The sequence below is a fragment of the Leptonychotes weddellii genome, chromosome 13, assembly GCF_054177405.1.
Source record: "Leptonychotes weddellii isolate Sample4059 chromosome 13, ASM5417740v2, whole genome shotgun sequence".
Taxonomy (NCBI): domain Eukaryota; kingdom Metazoa; phylum Chordata; class Mammalia; order Carnivora; family Phocidae; genus Leptonychotes; species Leptonychotes weddellii.
Window position 1 is genome coordinate 65,792,211 of NC_138381.1, and position 16,708 is coordinate 65,808,918.

Sequence of the window (16,708 nt, forward strand, 5' to 3'; positions counted from 1 at the left end):
TATACAAATGACCACCCACATGCGGGCCCGCTCTTCCTTACTAATAAAATCGGGAGGAGAAACAAGACAATTCCTAGAGGAGCTAACATCTGTTCCCTTGTTCTTTCTTCCGTCTAATGTGTCCGGGTTTCTATAGCATGGGGCTTAGCACAAAGTAGGTGCTCAGTAAAGACTGGCTGTCAGGATGATGCAGATATGCTGACTGTCTTGGCAAGGACTGAAGAAGCAGCTTCCTTTTGCATGAGTTCACAGGTCGTCAAACGTTTATAAAGAAAAAGTTTATTTTCATCACAAGCACACAGACTATTACAGTACACACCAACAGAAGTAAAAAAAAAAAAAGTGCATTATGCATCTTCTACTGCAAATTCACAGTACAAAAGATACTGCCTTTTAAATATATAATATAAAAAAAACACGAAGAAAAACAATAGAATAAAAAAAAAATCATTGATATCTTAACGCAACACGCTGGAACCCACTGGCAGCTTCTGAAAACCAAAGAACTTATCTTAGAGAGCTCCTGATTTTGCAGGGGCTGGTGTCTGTCCCCGCATTTGGTTGCAGCGAGCTCAGGACACCAACGGAGGAGAAAACAGGGAGGCCTGGGTGGTAACACAGCTCTATTAAACAAGAGTACAACTGTGTGATGGGGGGAGGGGGCAGTGCACCCCCGGCTGGCTAGCAAACCAAGTTCTGTGCTTTCCTTGCTACCGTGGGACACACTGTGAGCCAGTGCCTGCCTCGCCTGCAGGAACCACCAACGCTCCTTGGACAGTTGCGGGGGGCACCCCCCCACCCCCGCATATGATCTCACAGCAGATGAGCACAAGCACGGGGTAGGGCGAGCTCCAGCCCTCACGCTAACCACCACTGACAAGGCAAAGGTCCAATCACAGAAGGTGAGAGCTTACCAGTTTCCCATAAATACACAGTATTTGTAAACTATTATTAAGGCACTCAATTGTAAAACAATAATTACAGTGTCGGAAAAGGGGGAGGAAGCAGCCACCTTCTTGTGTGGCACGGCCAACACAAAGGACAGCAGAGGGGCTGGGGGAGCTGGTTGTAAAGACTCCTGTTGCAGAGACTGACCGAAGCCGGGCTGTGGCACCTACCGCTAGACAAAAGGGTGGGGGGGGTCAATGTCCGGGTCTCCAAGGAGTAGCGCTGCACACGGCCCCATTCCACATCGGTCAAGGTGATCTGCTTTGTACTAGGGTGACACAGCATGTATGTGGATGGGAGAGAAGTGACCCGCAAGATGATTTGATTCAAGTTGCATATATATATATATATGCATATATATATGCATATATATATATGTATGTATGCAGAGTGAGCTCATACACAATAAGTATGCAGTTGCAGAGTACACAATAAAAAGACCAAGTAGCTGAGCATGGGGGGCTCAATCAACTCCCTTTGTTTGGCATGCAGCATTGGCAAGAACCTGTGGGATGGCAGCGGAGGGGGGGCACCCTCGCTGTGCTAAGTGTCGCCAGTTCCTTAGCCTGCCTAGCTCTCCTGCCGGAGGTCACGTGGCTGTCCTCACCGGGTCCGGGGGAAGCTCTGCTAGGTGGCCAGCCAGAGGAGGGTTGGGCGGAATGTATTCTGGAACAAAGCCTTTCTGGTCAACAGAGACTTTGGGTTAGGTCACATATATGACCGTGCCTAAATGACGCATCAATTCTTCTCACTGGGGAGGAAAGGCCCCAGGGGGGCCGGGGGAGTCATGAACCTTCTGGGATCGGGGCAGGGTGGAGAGACAAGAGTGCCGAAGTACAGGGCTGTCCTGAAGATGCTAATGCTCTTGCAACTTTGGCTCCACCCGGTGGCGTCCTCTGGGCTTATCCAGGGGGGAAAAGGCTTTAAGAATGGGCTGGAATGGTTTTTGGCTAGAGGGGTGGGGTGGAACAGAAGGGAAGGCTGGACAGTGCGGCCACCTGGGAGCAGCTGGTGAGTGATCTCACGCATGCCAACGGTGTCACCACCCAGGAGCGTGCTGTTGGGCACCCAGAGGTCGGCATGGGTCCCCGCGAAGAGATCAAAGAAACGGGGAATGCCAAGAGCAAGAAGCCTTGTGCTGAGGTTCTTCAGCGGTGACCATCGCTCCAACACCCTAAAGTAGCATGAAGGCAGAGAAACTGAAATCGGCACTATGGAATCAAGATCAGAGGGCAGCGTGGTTCCTCCTCTCTCCGGATCCGGTTTCCCCCTCGTACTTAACAAAGCTTGACAAGAAGACCCTCTACCCCACCCCGGATCAATGCAAGATGAAGATGGAGGGAAGTTCAGTCTAACTTGCGGCACGCCGCCTGAATTACAGTAAAAGAGACAGAGGCGAGGTGGGACATGAAAGGCAGTTCAAGACTCAGGGAGATTATCCAGCTGATCTAGAAAAATCCCGCTCTCCATTTCAATAAGGACATTCCCTGAAGATGGTGGTCACCAGGATCAATGACTTTCACCAGCAGAAACCCCCGCCTCCCACTTGTGCCCCCCACGTTCAGCACGTTTGCCATCAGCAAAGATTCCAGACAGAGCATTGGTCAAGATGCGGCCTATCTTATGGCACAGACTTTCTTTTCAGAGGCCAGTGAGTCATGGAAAAAAGTTCGTATACTTTCCTCCAGGCCACGGTGTTATCCACCCAATCAAGAACGCCACCATTTTGCTTTGATAATGGGGACCCGGGCCCTGGTCTGTGTAGATGCTGACCTACAAGCCATGCTTGTGAAAACGAAAGGGTCACCAAAGGCCGAAGACTCACTCCAATTTGTAATCCTCCTCCTACGCTTTCAAAATTAAAGTTTGCAAAAATATATTGTTCTCACACACCAGACATGTGTGGTTAAAAGAGCAACATAAGCCCGTCAGCATCAACTCTAAAGGATCATCTGACACAAAAATGGAGCCACCTTGCGAAATTTAATTTGGCAAAACATATTGAACTCAATTATGTTTTTGGAGAATGATGTTTCTTTTGGCGGGGGGCAGGGGAGGGGGAACCCCAATAGGGTTTCCAGGAAGAAGTAGATAATCACCTTTTAAGGTGATTTCAATTGACAGGGGTGGGAAAACAAATTCCTATAAAATAACATTATGTTAAAAACAAAAAAAAACACAACACTGGGGAGGAAAAGTTCCTGGAGAGAGTGTTTCGGCACAAACTCCACCCACCAGTTGAAATGTGGACCACCCTTGTCCACCCTTGTTCCTGAAGACCCTGCCTGGGGTGCTCTCTGGCTGCTCTCGGGGACCCAGGTCCGACCACTGTAAGATACAAGATGGCAGTTCCTTCGGCCACTTTCTGAGCTTGGCTGGCGCCGGAAGGCTTCTAGTTCCACTGAATACATCTGGCTGACAGCTGAGTGCAAAAGAAAGCTTCAGCCGGCAGCGCCCCATACCTACGCAGCTACCCCCACCCTGCAGGAGAGCACGCAGGGGTGGGTGGGCAAGGTCTGGGTCGGGAGAAGGCAAGGGTTGGGCCTGAGGTGTCCAAGAGGCAGGGGAGGAGGGCTTCAGATCTGCCAGTTTCTTCCTGGAGGGCCCCGGGCAGCCCTGTGTTGTCAAATGAAACCAAGGGTCAGCAAACCTTTTCTAGAAAGGGCTCGATCGTGAGGATCTTGGGCTGTGCAGGCTACACGGTCCCTGTTGCAGATTAGGTTGTTGTTTTTAATAACCCCTTACAAATATAAAAACCATCCTTAGCTCACGGGTCTGTATAACAGCGCTGCGGACTCCCTGGATGAAACCTTCTGCCTTACTACCAAGCCCTTTTCCCCGCTCTCTCTCTCTCTTCAAAATACTTTAAACAGCCCGTCCTGCCGACCGACACCAGCGGACTCCCTCCGCCCAGGCCCGGGGCCCGGGCCAGTGAGTGTCACAGGCTCAGCTCACCTGATTCTGAAGGCCCCCCCATCCCACCCCCCAGCCCAGGCCGGGACTACAGACCCCTCCTCTACTCTGTCCTCACCGCTAGGAAGGGCCAAAGAGAGACAGGGAGCAGTAGCCTCATGGAAGGAAGGGGCGACTGTAAACATCTGTGAAGCTTTTCAATGGTCTCGTTTCTCCGAGAAGCTGCAGGGCTGTTCCTGGAGAGCGACTGGCAGAGCTGCTCATGACCGCTTAAAGCCCCCTTTCCTCCCCGAACATGCTCCGGTGACCTCATGAGCCCACGGGCCCGGGCTCCTGGCAGGCCGATCCACGTCTCGGACCCACCGCCCCTGCCAGACGTTCGAGCGCTTTCAAAGCCTCAACGCAACCACATCGGGTTTAGCAGCAGATGAGGCGCGGTGATGCTTTTTGGGTCCTTCTCCCCAGACCAGGGGCAACTTACACGTCAGCATTAGCAATGACTGAGGACGTCCCATATACACATCCCCCCTCCTCACCCCAGTGCCGGCCAGACACACGCCGCTCCGCTGGGACAACACACCAGGACAAGGAATCCAACTGCACAGATGATCTCCACGCACCACAGAGTTGGTTCAACAACAGCATTCCACGGCCTTGTCTAACTTTACCTAGCGGTGGTGGGTGCAGTCGACTTAAAAAGTCTTTTAACACTTTTTGGGGGTCCCCACCAAATAAAAATTAAAAAAAAAATTCTCTTTTGGAAAAACCTTTTCTGACACAGCATTATTCCCTGGAAGGAGCCTTGGTCACTACTGTATTTTAAAAATAAAAAGCACAGCAAGAACAGAGGTAGGACTTATATTGCCATCCAAGGGTTTCCCCGCAAGGGCCCGAATGAGCTAGGAACGTGCGCCGTGGCGACAGAAACGTCACCACTGCCACCCTTTTGCACGGTGCAAATGGAGTATTCGGGATGTGTGTGCATATCTGTATATGCTCTTTTTAAGAACAGGATTCTTCCTGAAAACACAGGACTTGGGGATCGGAGTTTTGTATCTACTGGCCGACGGCTTCTGGCTCTCCTGGGCCACCCCATTGGCATCACCCCCCCTTTCTTCTTGTGCTGGGTTATTCTTGTTTTCTCTCCTCCTCTCTGCGGCGAGAGTGGGGAGAGTTAGAATGTCAATCATTTAGGAGACATCACGGCCAAAACCCACAGTGAAACAGAGGGAGGGACCACGTGAAAACAGATGTCCGAATACAGCAAGAGGCGGGTCAGCTTTTGCTCATCCACGAGGGGCTTCTCAAGTGTTCTGAAGCAGATTTCCCTGATGGTTGAGAGGTCGTGGCTGGGTTCCTTGGGGTCGCCTGGGGCTCACGCAAGAAGGAAGACTCGCTCGACTTGGCGTCCCGGGAGTCGGTGAGGGCGGACGCATCTGCCTCACTGGACAGGTCCTCTGTCGAGAAGTTGAGACTTCCAAGCTTGGCCAGAGAGTGTGAGCGTTTCAGTGGGGACGAGACGGTGAGGCCCGCCAGCCGGAGCCGGGTCTCGATCTCCTGCGTCCGCTGCTTCACCAGGCCTGGCTTGCCTCGGACGCTGTGGATGCTGTCACTGCTAGAGCTCCGCGTCAGGTTGGAGCTCATGGAGGAGGACGTGGGGGTGTAGCAGATGGTCTTCAGGAAGTCTTTTGAGAAGTGACTGGTGTGATCCAGGCGGCAGAGGAAGGGAGTGGGGCTCTTGAGTGAGGCGCCCTCGAATGGAGGCGGGATGGCCTCTGACTTGTCATCGCTCCCAGCGAGACTGGGCAGGGCCGGGGGCCCTGGCGGGTGGACAGGAGCCAGATCAGGATTCTCCTCGGGGACGCTGGCCTCCAGCCTGCCGGCGGGGCCGTCCCTGCAGGGAGATGCTGGGTCTGCGGGCGTGCCCTTCAGCCTCTCCAGTTCTTTGGTGTGCTTTCGGACCAAGCCCGCCTTCTGCAGCTGAATGATGGATTCCTGGTGCTGCATCAGGTAGCTGTTGGTTGTCGGCTTCTCGGCTTCTTTACTGAACAGAAGCCGCAGGTCCTTGGCCGGTTTCAGATCTTTCTTGGGCAGCGATTCATCCTTCGCTACGTCCATGCTTGGAGGGTTCTTATCACAGTGAGAGTTCTTCAAAAGGAGGGACTTTGGCAGGACTTTTTGGGTTTCTCTGGAAGATTCCAAAAGGCTAGCTGGTAGTTCTGGGGCAGCGGCGGCCCCGGAGCCACCGATGTCTGACCTCCTCGAGCCTGCTGGTGGTACCAATGGGGGACTCTCGCTTGGGCCAGACGCCAGTTTCTCTAAAGCTCGGGATCTGCTGGACGTGTGGGCCACAGGGGAGGACGTGAGGTGGGGCAGGAAGGTTGGCTGGGTACAGATGGCGGGAGCTCCAGGGTTCTCGCCCCGCTCCCTGAAGGCCTCAGGAGCCCCACTGGTTACAGGGTACACGCAGTCGGCACAGGATTTGTAGGAAGGCTTCACCTTGTTAAGGATCCCGAATATAGCATCGTGCTGAAAGGGGACAAGAACATCGTGAGTATACAACAGCGAGCCAGAGGCCGCAACACACGAGCAGGGTGTGTGGGCCTGGGTAGGCACTGGAAAGGCAGTGCTCCTCCATCCCCCTCCAGCTAGTGCAGGAACACAGGTCTCTCGGAACCCCGCAGCCATGAACAGTGAGTGGTGGATGCAGATGCTGAACCCAACTGTCCAGAAGCTACGTGACTACGATCCTGGGCAAACCTCCGGCCACATGGCCAGCACGGTCAGGAGCATAGCCTGCTCAACCCTGCCTTCACCATCTCACGCGGGCGCCTCTCCCTTTCTTTCCCTTTCAGAAAGAATCTGTGCTTGGGGAGTATGCAGCCTGAAAACGGGACTCTTCCCTGCTAGCATGAACACAGCTAGCTCCAGAGAATCACCATGTAGCCATTGGCTGTGGTCTTCACAGTGGAGGTGGTCAAAGGCAAAAATGGCTTTGGAAAGACTCCAGTACAGACCCAAACACGGGTGCTCACAGTCCCGCATGAGGGAACCAGGCTGAGGTGGGTTTTATAGACCAATGGGGAACATGTTTGCATTGTTTTCTGAGGAAAGCCACCTGCCTCTAGGCGAATGTGCCATGTGCCTCCACATCGGGCCCTTCCGACGGGCAGGGCAACTGCTCACCTCCCTCACACGCCCATCGACAGACAACAGGGCTGCTCCTATGGGCTGAGGCGGACAGTGGTTTAGCTGCGAGATTCCCAAGCTGGCCTAAAACAACGGCCCCCTGGCAAAGGGCTGCTGGTCCATGTTTCTCCCTGCCCCCTGCCCACGGCCCTGACCATCAGGGCCTAATCCTATCCTGTGTCACAGATGTAGGTCCCCCAAGAGAAGAAGTCATGGGGTGGTCCAATACTGGAGGAATCGTAAGGAAACCCAGCCATGATTCCTAGAGGCTGCAGGGGAGCATACGGAGAGCATGTGGTGGGGGAGGCGGGAGGCCAGATCTCCTAACCTAGTCAGGATTCCTGGGTCAACCAGTGAGACCTGACCACCCCCGAACTCTTGACCCAGAAATTTTTCTGAAGCTCTGACTGAAGTTTTCTCCTAAAACCTTTAGGACCTAATGTTCTAAAATGTGGTTAGAATGTCTCACGGTCGGAGATTTAGGACTACCTTTTGGAGCCCAAGGAGCAATAGGCTGAGAGCAAATTCACGCATCCAACTCACATTTAGGGAGCGCCTGTCACACGTCAGGACTGGCGTCAGGCACAGGGGCTGCAAACAAGACATGGTCCCTGCCCTCAGAGGGTCTAGTGTGGACCAGAAAACTGAGTGACAAGTGACAGGATGGAGAAGGGTGAGCTCAAAGTCTTCTGCAGAGGGAAGGCTTCCCTGAGGTGCCGAACCTCAGCTGAGACCTTTGGGACCAGCAGGTGCTGACCAGGCAGAGGGGAGCAGAGAAGGCACAGTCACCTTGCAGCTCAACCCCTCTCCAACCTGGCACCGTAGTCAGGAAAGGAGAGTTGAACAAGTGAATGAGTGCTTGTCTCCTGGTCCTATTCCCTAGAGAACCTCACCCATTCAATCCAATTCTGGCCAGGAAAGGCAGGCCGTCCTTCATGTCTCTCCTTACCCACGCTGCCCCTGTTCATCCACGACCCACCCGGTGCCGTTTCAGACTGATGGACAGTCCTGGACAGGCGTTTTTTATCATCTATCTTTATAGGTATTTGCTCTTTGAGGGAAGGGTTAGTGGTGGGAGAAATTCACCAGGAACTAACATCTGGTACTTCCCATTTCGTTTGTATGAGAACATGGGAAAGACAAACCCTCTGGATGTGGGAATGCATTGCCGAGTGCTCTCACCTGTGAATCCCGGCTGTCTCGAAAGATGGGCGGGGAGGCCTGGGGAAGCGAAGCTCCTTGGCCCGGGCCGTGGCAAGAGCTGGTGCAGAGCGAGGGTGGGACCCGGGAGCGGGCGACACAGCACACCGCTCATGACACCAGCCTCGGCTCCTGGGCCCCCCGGAGGAGGGGACAGCCTGGCGGATTTAATAATTTTCTGAGCAAGGGCCAGCTTGCTAAGACCATGTTGCCGAAACCCACCATTTAAATAGGATAGCCACGCGGGATTAATGGAGTCGAGCATTACAGTAGGAGCTGGAAGACCAGATAGTTGATGATACTGAGCAATTGCTACCCATTTCTTCAAGGTGGTATTGTGGTTATGTTACAGACAGAAGCATCTGTGAATGAAGCGACCCAGCTGGGGTTTGGTTAGATGATTCAGAGTGTGGGGAAACCGAGTGGGGCGGGGATGAAATAGGAATAGCCTTGTGTTGATAAATGTTGAAGCTGGGTGGTAAGTTTTGTTTTACATTCTACGTAAGAAAGAGACCGAGCTGGAAGCTCTGACCAGCTGTGAATGAGGCGCATTGTGGGGGGCCTGCAGGGATGAGTGCCAGGCCCTGCACACCCCCGACCCACGGTACACCCGCACTCCCAGGCGCCCTGCAGCCGCGCTCGGGGAACGGCCGCTGCCCTCGCCCTCCGCGCCGGCCCCCCTTGCCCACCTCGAAGTCGTCGGGACAGCTCCTCTTGCTGTTGTTGTTGTTAAGGTTCTCCCGGTTGAGCAGGCCTTTACTGGGCTGGGGTGGAGGCCGCCCCCACCGCCCTGCCCCTGGGGCCTCCTCCCCTTCCATCTCTTCCACCTGCTGCGAGGAGCCCCTCTGGGCCTTGGGGCTCCCGGACTCCAGCTTCTTCCTCACTTCCTTCTCGCAGAGTCCAGAAGCTTCCTGGGGATGTCTGGCTGGCATGTGTGCCTCAGTCGGCTCGGCCGCTTCCTCCAACAGAGCGTCCCTCTCCAGATCCTCCAGGTGGACCAAGCTGCCAGGCTCGTCGTTGGGGGAAGGCAGGAGGGGGTCTGAGAGCCGCCGGAAGCAGCAGGGGAGAGTGCGGCCTCCCGGGGCCCCGCTGTCTGGGAACGCGGGCTGGGCAGCATCGTCCAGGCAGGGCAGCCGGGCCTCCGGGGTGCCGTCCAGCGCCTCCGGCAAGAAGTCCCCCGACGCTGCAGGGTCGTCCGCAGGCTGCTGGACGCAGGTGTTGCTCTGTTGACGCCACAGCTTGTTGTGCCGTTGTTTGCTGCGGGGGAGGAAGGGCAGAGGAAGGTCATGGGGGCCAGTGCCCTGAGGGTCCCGGGAGGGACAGCAAGACACAGCCCACGGCTGACAGATGGCGCTAGGACGCTCAGCCCCCAGGGCTCCCGGCAGCAGCCCTCAGTGACTGTGCCATGCAGTGACTGGGTGGCAGACCCATGACGGCGGTCTAGACCTTGGGTACCATCAGGGTCTCGCCGTGCCGCCTCGTTCTGTGAACTTAGCCACGCCACCGCCCGTCCCACCTCTGAGGCCCTCCATCTGTCAGTAGACTAAGAATCCTCTCCTCCCTAGCCTGCAGGGAGACAGCGGGGACCGAAGCAGAGAGCACATGGAGATTTATGGGTAAACATAATGCACGTCAAGTTGGGACAACTGGAGAAAACCACAAGATTTTTTTTTTTTTTTGTCAGAAAGATGACAGGTCACTTTTAAAAATAGGTCTTATGATATCGTGGTAGTATGGTTATAACCCATTTTTAATGTAAAGGTCAAAAAAAAAAAAGAAAAGAAGAGAAAATTTTAATGTGAAATCAGGTAAGGCACCTCCATGACCCTTGGGACACCTGTACCAACACCCTGCAGGGGTGCGGGCTACGACGAGAGGAGATGGGGACAGGGCAGTGTGAATTAAGGGCCTGCTGTTGTTTGCAATGCACGGGAGCACCACGACCGTTCGAGACGGCTCTGTGTGCCCGTTCCAGGCAAGGCCAAGAGGGCCCCCAGACGGGGCTGCAAGTCAAGGTCACTGCCTTGTGGCTGTGACCTCGGCCTGAAGACCCCTGGTGAGGCTGTGGAGGCTGCAAGCCCCTGATGGCAGCAAGTGTCTGAAGGGCTAAGGGAAAGGAGGCAGGATGCCCATGCCTCCGCCCCCTCCTCATCGTCCCGGGGCCCTGCCTGGGGATCTGTCCAGCTGCTCCCTGGGTGACAGTAAAGGGACTCCAGAGATGTCCAGAGCTGTTCTCAGACCCCGTTCCACCCTGCCAGGGCACTCCTGCTTGCTCACACTCGGCCAAGAAGCCTGTGGACTGAGCCTGTGGCCTCCTCATAATACGAGTCAGAAATAATCCAGGGAGAAAGGAGTCCCAGGTGCAGTGGGGATCTGCCTCCACGGGGCCTCCCCACACCGGAGCCTTGGGGGCGGGCAGACCCGGGTGTGCTCTCTCCCCTGTGCTGCCCACTGGCTGTATGACGTGGGACACCCTAACCTCCAGCGTCAGCTCATTCCCCCCGTACGCCGGGGATACCCTGTCCGGGGCAGACCTTTTCTGGGTGGGGGTTAGAGATTTCAAAAGCTCCGTTTTATTCACCACGAGCCAGGTCTAGTCCGGCATCTGCAGAGGTAAACCTGCACAGTCCTCAGGTAAATCTCACAACAGCCCTACCAGGTGGGCTTGGACTGCAAACTCAGAAGAGGAAACCAGGGCCGGGGGAGATGGGCGAGCTTGCCCTACACGGCCCGGCTCGTCGGTGCCGGAAGCCAGTCGGCCCTGAGGCATCGGAACTGCCCTGTGGCGAAGCCTGGCCTACGGCTCAGCACAAAGCAGATGCTCAGGAAACGGGGACGGCCACGTGCCTGCGCCACCCATGACGTCATGCCTTGGACGAGGAACCGCGCACCGTTCCCTCCAGCAGCAAAACAGCTTTCTGTGTGTGCCAACAAAATCAAACAGATCCCTCCTGGAAACCACTAATCAAACCCCAAACAATAGCTGTTTTTCTCAGTCTGGCTCCCCACCAACCCCCCCAAAGGCGGGATTTTAGCTGCAGAGACTGCTGCCAGGCCGGACGGGAGCCCGCTTGGTTCTGCCAACCCTTCCCCGCAGACGCTCACCCACCTCGCGTCCAAGATGCCTTCATACTCAGACAGCTGCCTCATAAAGCCCGCGTTGGGCCGTGTAATGCTGCGCTTCTGCTTCACGTAGTTGTACGCTTTTTCCAGAGGCCAGCCAAATTCCTTCATTGCATAGGCTATGACTGTGGAAGCCGATCGGCTAACACCCATTTTGCAATGTACCAGGCACTTGGAATGGTTCCTCCTGCAGAGGCGGGAGACAGAGTCCAGAAACTTCCATAATTTCATTCTCTTAGGTTTTACCCAATGCATTTTGTTTTTCTTTAAACCCTGAAGTTATCTCTGTGCCCAGACCCCCCCGCCCCCCCGCCACGTCCTGATATTTATGCAGCAGATGGCCACACACCCTCGAAAGGAAATACCTTCACTGCAAAATCAATTAGCACACAATGGGAAATCGAGATAAATCTGTCCTTGCCTTGCCGAGTGGTGCAGGGAGGGCTCCCAAATCGGGCCGCCCTCAGGGACAAAGCGGGACTGCTGGGATGGGCCAGGAGACCAGAAACTCCTGCAGGAAGCAAAGGGGGCAGCGAAAGGGTAATCTGCAAAAGCTACACAGCTGCCCCAGCAGATGAAGATGGGCAACGGGTGACTGCAGAGAAAACGGGGTCAGCAAATGGAAGGCTGCGAGGCCCTCGGGAGGGCAAATGCTCGCCAGACAGGGAGGGTCGAGGAGCTAGAACAAGGACAGCAGCACCCTTGACTTGGACGAGGGGAAGAAGGCAGGTGGATCGGTCATTTGTAAGGAGGCGGTAGTGGCCTGGGTGGGGCTGATGTCACAGGAATGGCAAGGCCGTGTTTCTCGAGACTTCGGAGGCTCGAGAATGGGAGGGTACACGCTGCTGGAAGGGGCCGCACCTGGGAAGCTTTATTTGTACAGGAGGCAGACCCACCAGCCTGCCTGTTTACACTGGAACCAGCTGGCCCGTCAGGTGGGTCTGGGCTCCTTTCCTAGACCCCAGGCTTCAAATTCATCCCCATTTGTCAGTGCATTTTGTTCTGTTTTTGTTTTTTTGTTTGACTGCTGGCCTGGAATCTATCCCCCAGGAATGCAAACAAACTAAGATTCGGTAAGGACATGTTACAGAGCTTTGACCTCAAGAGGTATGAAGCAGAAGACGGGGTTTCTTTCGATAGCATTGCAAAAGGTTCTTTCTCTCTATTCTGGACTTCAGTGAGGCAGAGTTGTCCCACAGGAGAATAAGGGGAGGACAGAAGACAGGGTGATGCCAGGAACAGGCTCAGGGCGACGAGGACCTCTGACGGTCTGCCCCATTCCGTGAACAAGAAAACTGCAGTAACTCAGGTGCAGAAGACGGGCCAGCTCTCGCGGCCTCTGCCTGAGCAGCTTTCTCTGGGGAAGCAGCCCCAAAGGTGTTCACAGTCCATGCAAGACCTGGCCCACCCTCCTCCCTCCTTTGGCTCAGCGACTCCCCGTAGACAGAGCTCCAAAGAATGTCCACGAGATATCAGATCCTTGCCTGGAAGCAGTGATGATGACAAAAGTGGGATCCAATGTCACAGTCGATGACAGGGGAAACAGGTTCATTGGGGCCCCCACCCTGAGAAGATCAGTGACTGTGCCTTTTGGTGCTGGGGGGCCTGTGGTCTAAAACCAGAGGTCCACCAGACATCAAAGGCTCCACAAACCAGAGATGTCTGAGTCTGGGACTGCCATTAGTTTCTGCCCAGCCGGCATCTGCCCCTTACTTCCTCAGGCCAGCCTCTTTGTCTTCTCCATCCACTTACTTTGCTTTGTTTATGAAATGGTACGCTTCGTTCCAGTGGGCAAGAAGGTCTGTTGTCTCTTCGTCGTAGACGCGAATGTTATGATATGCAAATAAGCCAGGAAAAAAATTATCTATTTCTCTGGTGACATTTAAAATGTAGTCCACACTGTAAGGAGAAAAAAAAAAAAAGAACAACAACTTTGGAGAATCAGAATGAGGAACTACAAAAAGACAAAGTAACAGAAAACTGAGCAAGGAAAAAAATTAAATACACACTCATAAAGCGTATATGTTTATGGTGGGACTTTGGTTTTTCCTTAAGGAGTAATTTTTTTTTTTTTTGTATTTTCCAAATGTCCTCTATACGATGAGAATGTATTACACTTATAATAAACAACAAATTTCTTTGTAAAAAAAAAACTTACAAAAAAAAGTTCAAAGCATTGCTGAGCAATGTGAATTCTGGAAACGAGACATATGTATTACTTAAAAACATTTTCAGACACACTCAAAGTTTCAAACTTCGTAATGGTTATTTATTAATATACAGAGGCTTAAAAACGAAAAACAAAGTCTCTACTTTTAAATAGCTAAGAGAGTAGAAGATATCCATCCATTATTTATGTCCTTGAGAATTGCCTTAAATGCTCTTGAAACAAGGCAGACTACAAATAAATAGATAAACAGCGGGGAGGGTCTTCGAACGCATGTTCTCTAAACTTGATACTTATACTCCCGGAAGACCAAAATAATTTCAGGAGTTAGAAAATACCTCAAATAGGGTTTGTAAGAGAATACTTATAAATGCTTTACAAAATACCTTTCAAAATCATTTATTTATTCCCAGCCAGAGAAAGCATAGATGGTATCACTCTACATTTTAAGAAAACTTTCTGTTGAAAGAACACATCTTAACCAGTAGTTCTAAAGATATATTTTAAGATTTGTTTAGTCTTGATTTTTAAATGCAGTAATTCAAGAATGCCATCATGTCAGACCCACAGAACGGTGATTTTGTGGCTGTGTTGTTTAAAAAAAAATGTCCAGACATCTGTTCTTGAAGGTCTAGATTTAACCTTTTTTTTTTTTTTTTTTAATTCCTGCTGCTGGGCATTTCTCAGACTGAGATGGGCATATGTTTCTGACCAACACTGAGTATTTAGCCGCCAGATTCCCACCAGGCCCCAAAGTCTAACCTCAGGGAGAACCAGGAGTGATCCTGGGACCAGAGTTGCCGACTGGCCCCACAGATGTGTGTGTGTCCACGCTAGGACTGCCAGCCCCTGTGCTGGGGTGGGGGGGGAGGGCAGTGGGGCCCAGGAGGGGGCTCGTGGCCCTACCAGCATCCAGGCTGTCCTCTGCCACTGGAGTGTGACTGAGAATCGTTCTTGGTGACACACACCATCCCACAGAACCCCGTTAAGATCTAAAACGCATGAATTATTCAGGAGGTGGCATTTTGAAGCAGATCTGCTTAGCTATGCAAATCAGCCCAGCCCTTGGAGATGGGAGACAGGGTGCAGGCAGTTACAAGGGCTCAACCTTGGGGGTTTCTAAGCTGCCTGGAAGGACAAGGGGGGACGAGGGGAGCAGACTCACCCTGAGCCCTGCAGTTCCTCCAGATTGGATGCATTCCATTCAGAGCCCTGGGGGACAGATCACACAAACCCCCGTGAGTGTCACATGTCCGCCTCAGAGCTGCTTAGGGGATGCATGGGGTGGGCCAGCCCTAGGTGGGGGAGGGTTATTTCATGCGCCCTTGGCCTTAGATGGGCGGACAGAACTAAAAGAGGCCGCTAGCCAAGCAGGTTCCGGAGGCATTCCCGGCGTTGTCAGCCTGCGTGGAAGGCCCTGGCTGTCCCCTGGCCTTCAGGGAACGGCAAAACCTGTACCACCCCCGCCCCCACCACGTCCTTTCCTAAGGCTCCGGCACGGTCCTGTCACCAGAGGCAGTGACCTCCAGCTTCCCGCTCAGGAGAGGGCACTTTCACACACCACTAATTTAAAGCAGGAATCTGTCTACCTTTTCGGGCAAGTATTTTTAAAAGTTCCCACCCTCTGACCCAGTGGTTCCACATACAAACAGCTGCCCTGAGGAAACATCCAGAATTCGCACGTAGATTTATGCACGAGGATATTTATGGTTATTTGCGAGGACAAACAATGAGAACAACTTAGAGGTCCGACAAGAAGAAACTAGTAAAATAAATGATGATGATGATGAAGCCACATGATGGGGCAATTAAAAATAAATTGTACTTTAGGTGGCTATTTAACGACACAGGGAAATGCCGCATAATGAAAACAACTTAAAAAAAGAAAAACAGGATACAAAACTATATAAACATTATGATTCTTTCCTTTCCTTTCTTTTTTTTTTTTAAAGAAGCTATATAGACATAAAAAGAAAAAACCCAGAAGATGGGAAAAAAAATATACTAAAACGTTAATGGTGACTATGTCTAGATTTGCGAAATTGGGAATGCTTTTTACTTCCTTCTTTGGAGTTACTGGCGTTTCTGAACCTTCTATAACGTGTTTTAATTTAATGCCTTTTAAAGCATATTATAAAACGAACCCTCCATTTCTAAGCTTCCCAGGAACACAGAAGGGGAAAAAACAAAGAAAAAGCTATCACTTCGCTCTTCGGCAATGCAAATGACACAGAGTTGTGAAGAACAAGACACCCCCCCACCAAGTCTCCCTAGAAACTTCCCTTCCCAGGAGGGCAGACCCCTCAGGACGCAGGGGCCCCAGGGGGCCAAGTGGGGCTGGTAATGTGCGGGTGTTAGCTGGATTTTTCATGCTGGAGGGAGAGGCTCAAATATAAAAATTCCTTTAGTATCTCTCATGGAAAAAGTGACATAGACCACCAAACCACACTGAAAAAAATAATGAAAGCTCACTACATCTGTGAGCATCGTCTTGTTGTGATCACCACCTAGTGGAGAGACGGCCTGCCTTCTGTTGTTTCCACTAGGAAAAACCACCAACTTCCTGGGGAAATTAGAGCCCAGTGCTGCCTGACGGCTTTCAAGATATAGGCTTCAAATCCACACATTCATATATGTTTTAATACAAACGTTAAACATATATGTGTATATATATATACATGTATATATATACACACAGACACACATATTCACAAATACGAATTGATATACACAAATACATTAAATATATATATTTGCGATATATATATATTTAATATACTAAGTATATATCACGACACATGCGTTTGGAGAACCATTAATTAATTCTTGTGGGCAGAAAACAAGATGTTCATGGCTTCAGCAGCAAATACATTTCCTCCACTTTCCCAGAAAGTCATTTTTGCTGTAACAATGATTGCCACTTATTAGTACCTACAGAAACTACACTTGGTGCTTTAAGAATGTCTTTTACTTGGGGCGCCTGGGTGGCTCAGTTGGTTAAGCGACTGCCTTCGGCTCAGGTCATGATCCTGGAGTCCCGGGATCGAGTCCCGCATCGGGCTCCCTGCTCGGCAGGGAGTCTGCTTCTCCCTCTGACCCTCCTCCCTCTCATGCTCTCTGTCTCTCATTCTCTCTGTCTCAAATAAATAAATAAAATCTTTAAAAAAA

The 16,708-nt window shown here is 52.1% G+C and overlaps 1 protein-coding gene across 7 annotated transcripts in view; it reads right to left on the reverse strand.

Annotated features, from left to right (window-relative positions):
* Window positions 1-263: 263 nt before the first annotated feature.
* The window catches only part of SSH1 (slingshot protein phosphatase 1), a 59,697-nt gene continuing 43,252 nt past the window's right edge, over window positions 264-16,708 (reverse strand). For 6 of the 7 annotated variants that reach the window (XM_081801975.1, XM_081801980.1, XM_081801976.1 and 3 more), the window contains 5 exons: window positions 14,706-14,752; window positions 13,126-13,272; window positions 11,360-11,560; window positions 8,940-9,507; window positions 264-6,390 (listed from right to left, as the gene is read on the reverse strand). In XM_081801975.1, coding sequence (XP_081658101.1) covers window positions 5,137-6,390; window positions 8,940-9,507; window positions 11,360-11,560; window positions 13,126-13,272; window positions 14,706-14,752 — 2,217 coding nt within the window. In that variant the 3' untranslated portion in view covers window positions 264-5,136. Of the gene's footprint in view, window positions 6,391-8,232; window positions 8,409-8,939; window positions 9,508-11,359; window positions 11,561-13,125; window positions 13,273-14,705; window positions 14,753-16,708 lie in introns of all 7 variants that reach the window. The other variant, XM_081801982.1, reaches the window with a different exon arrangement.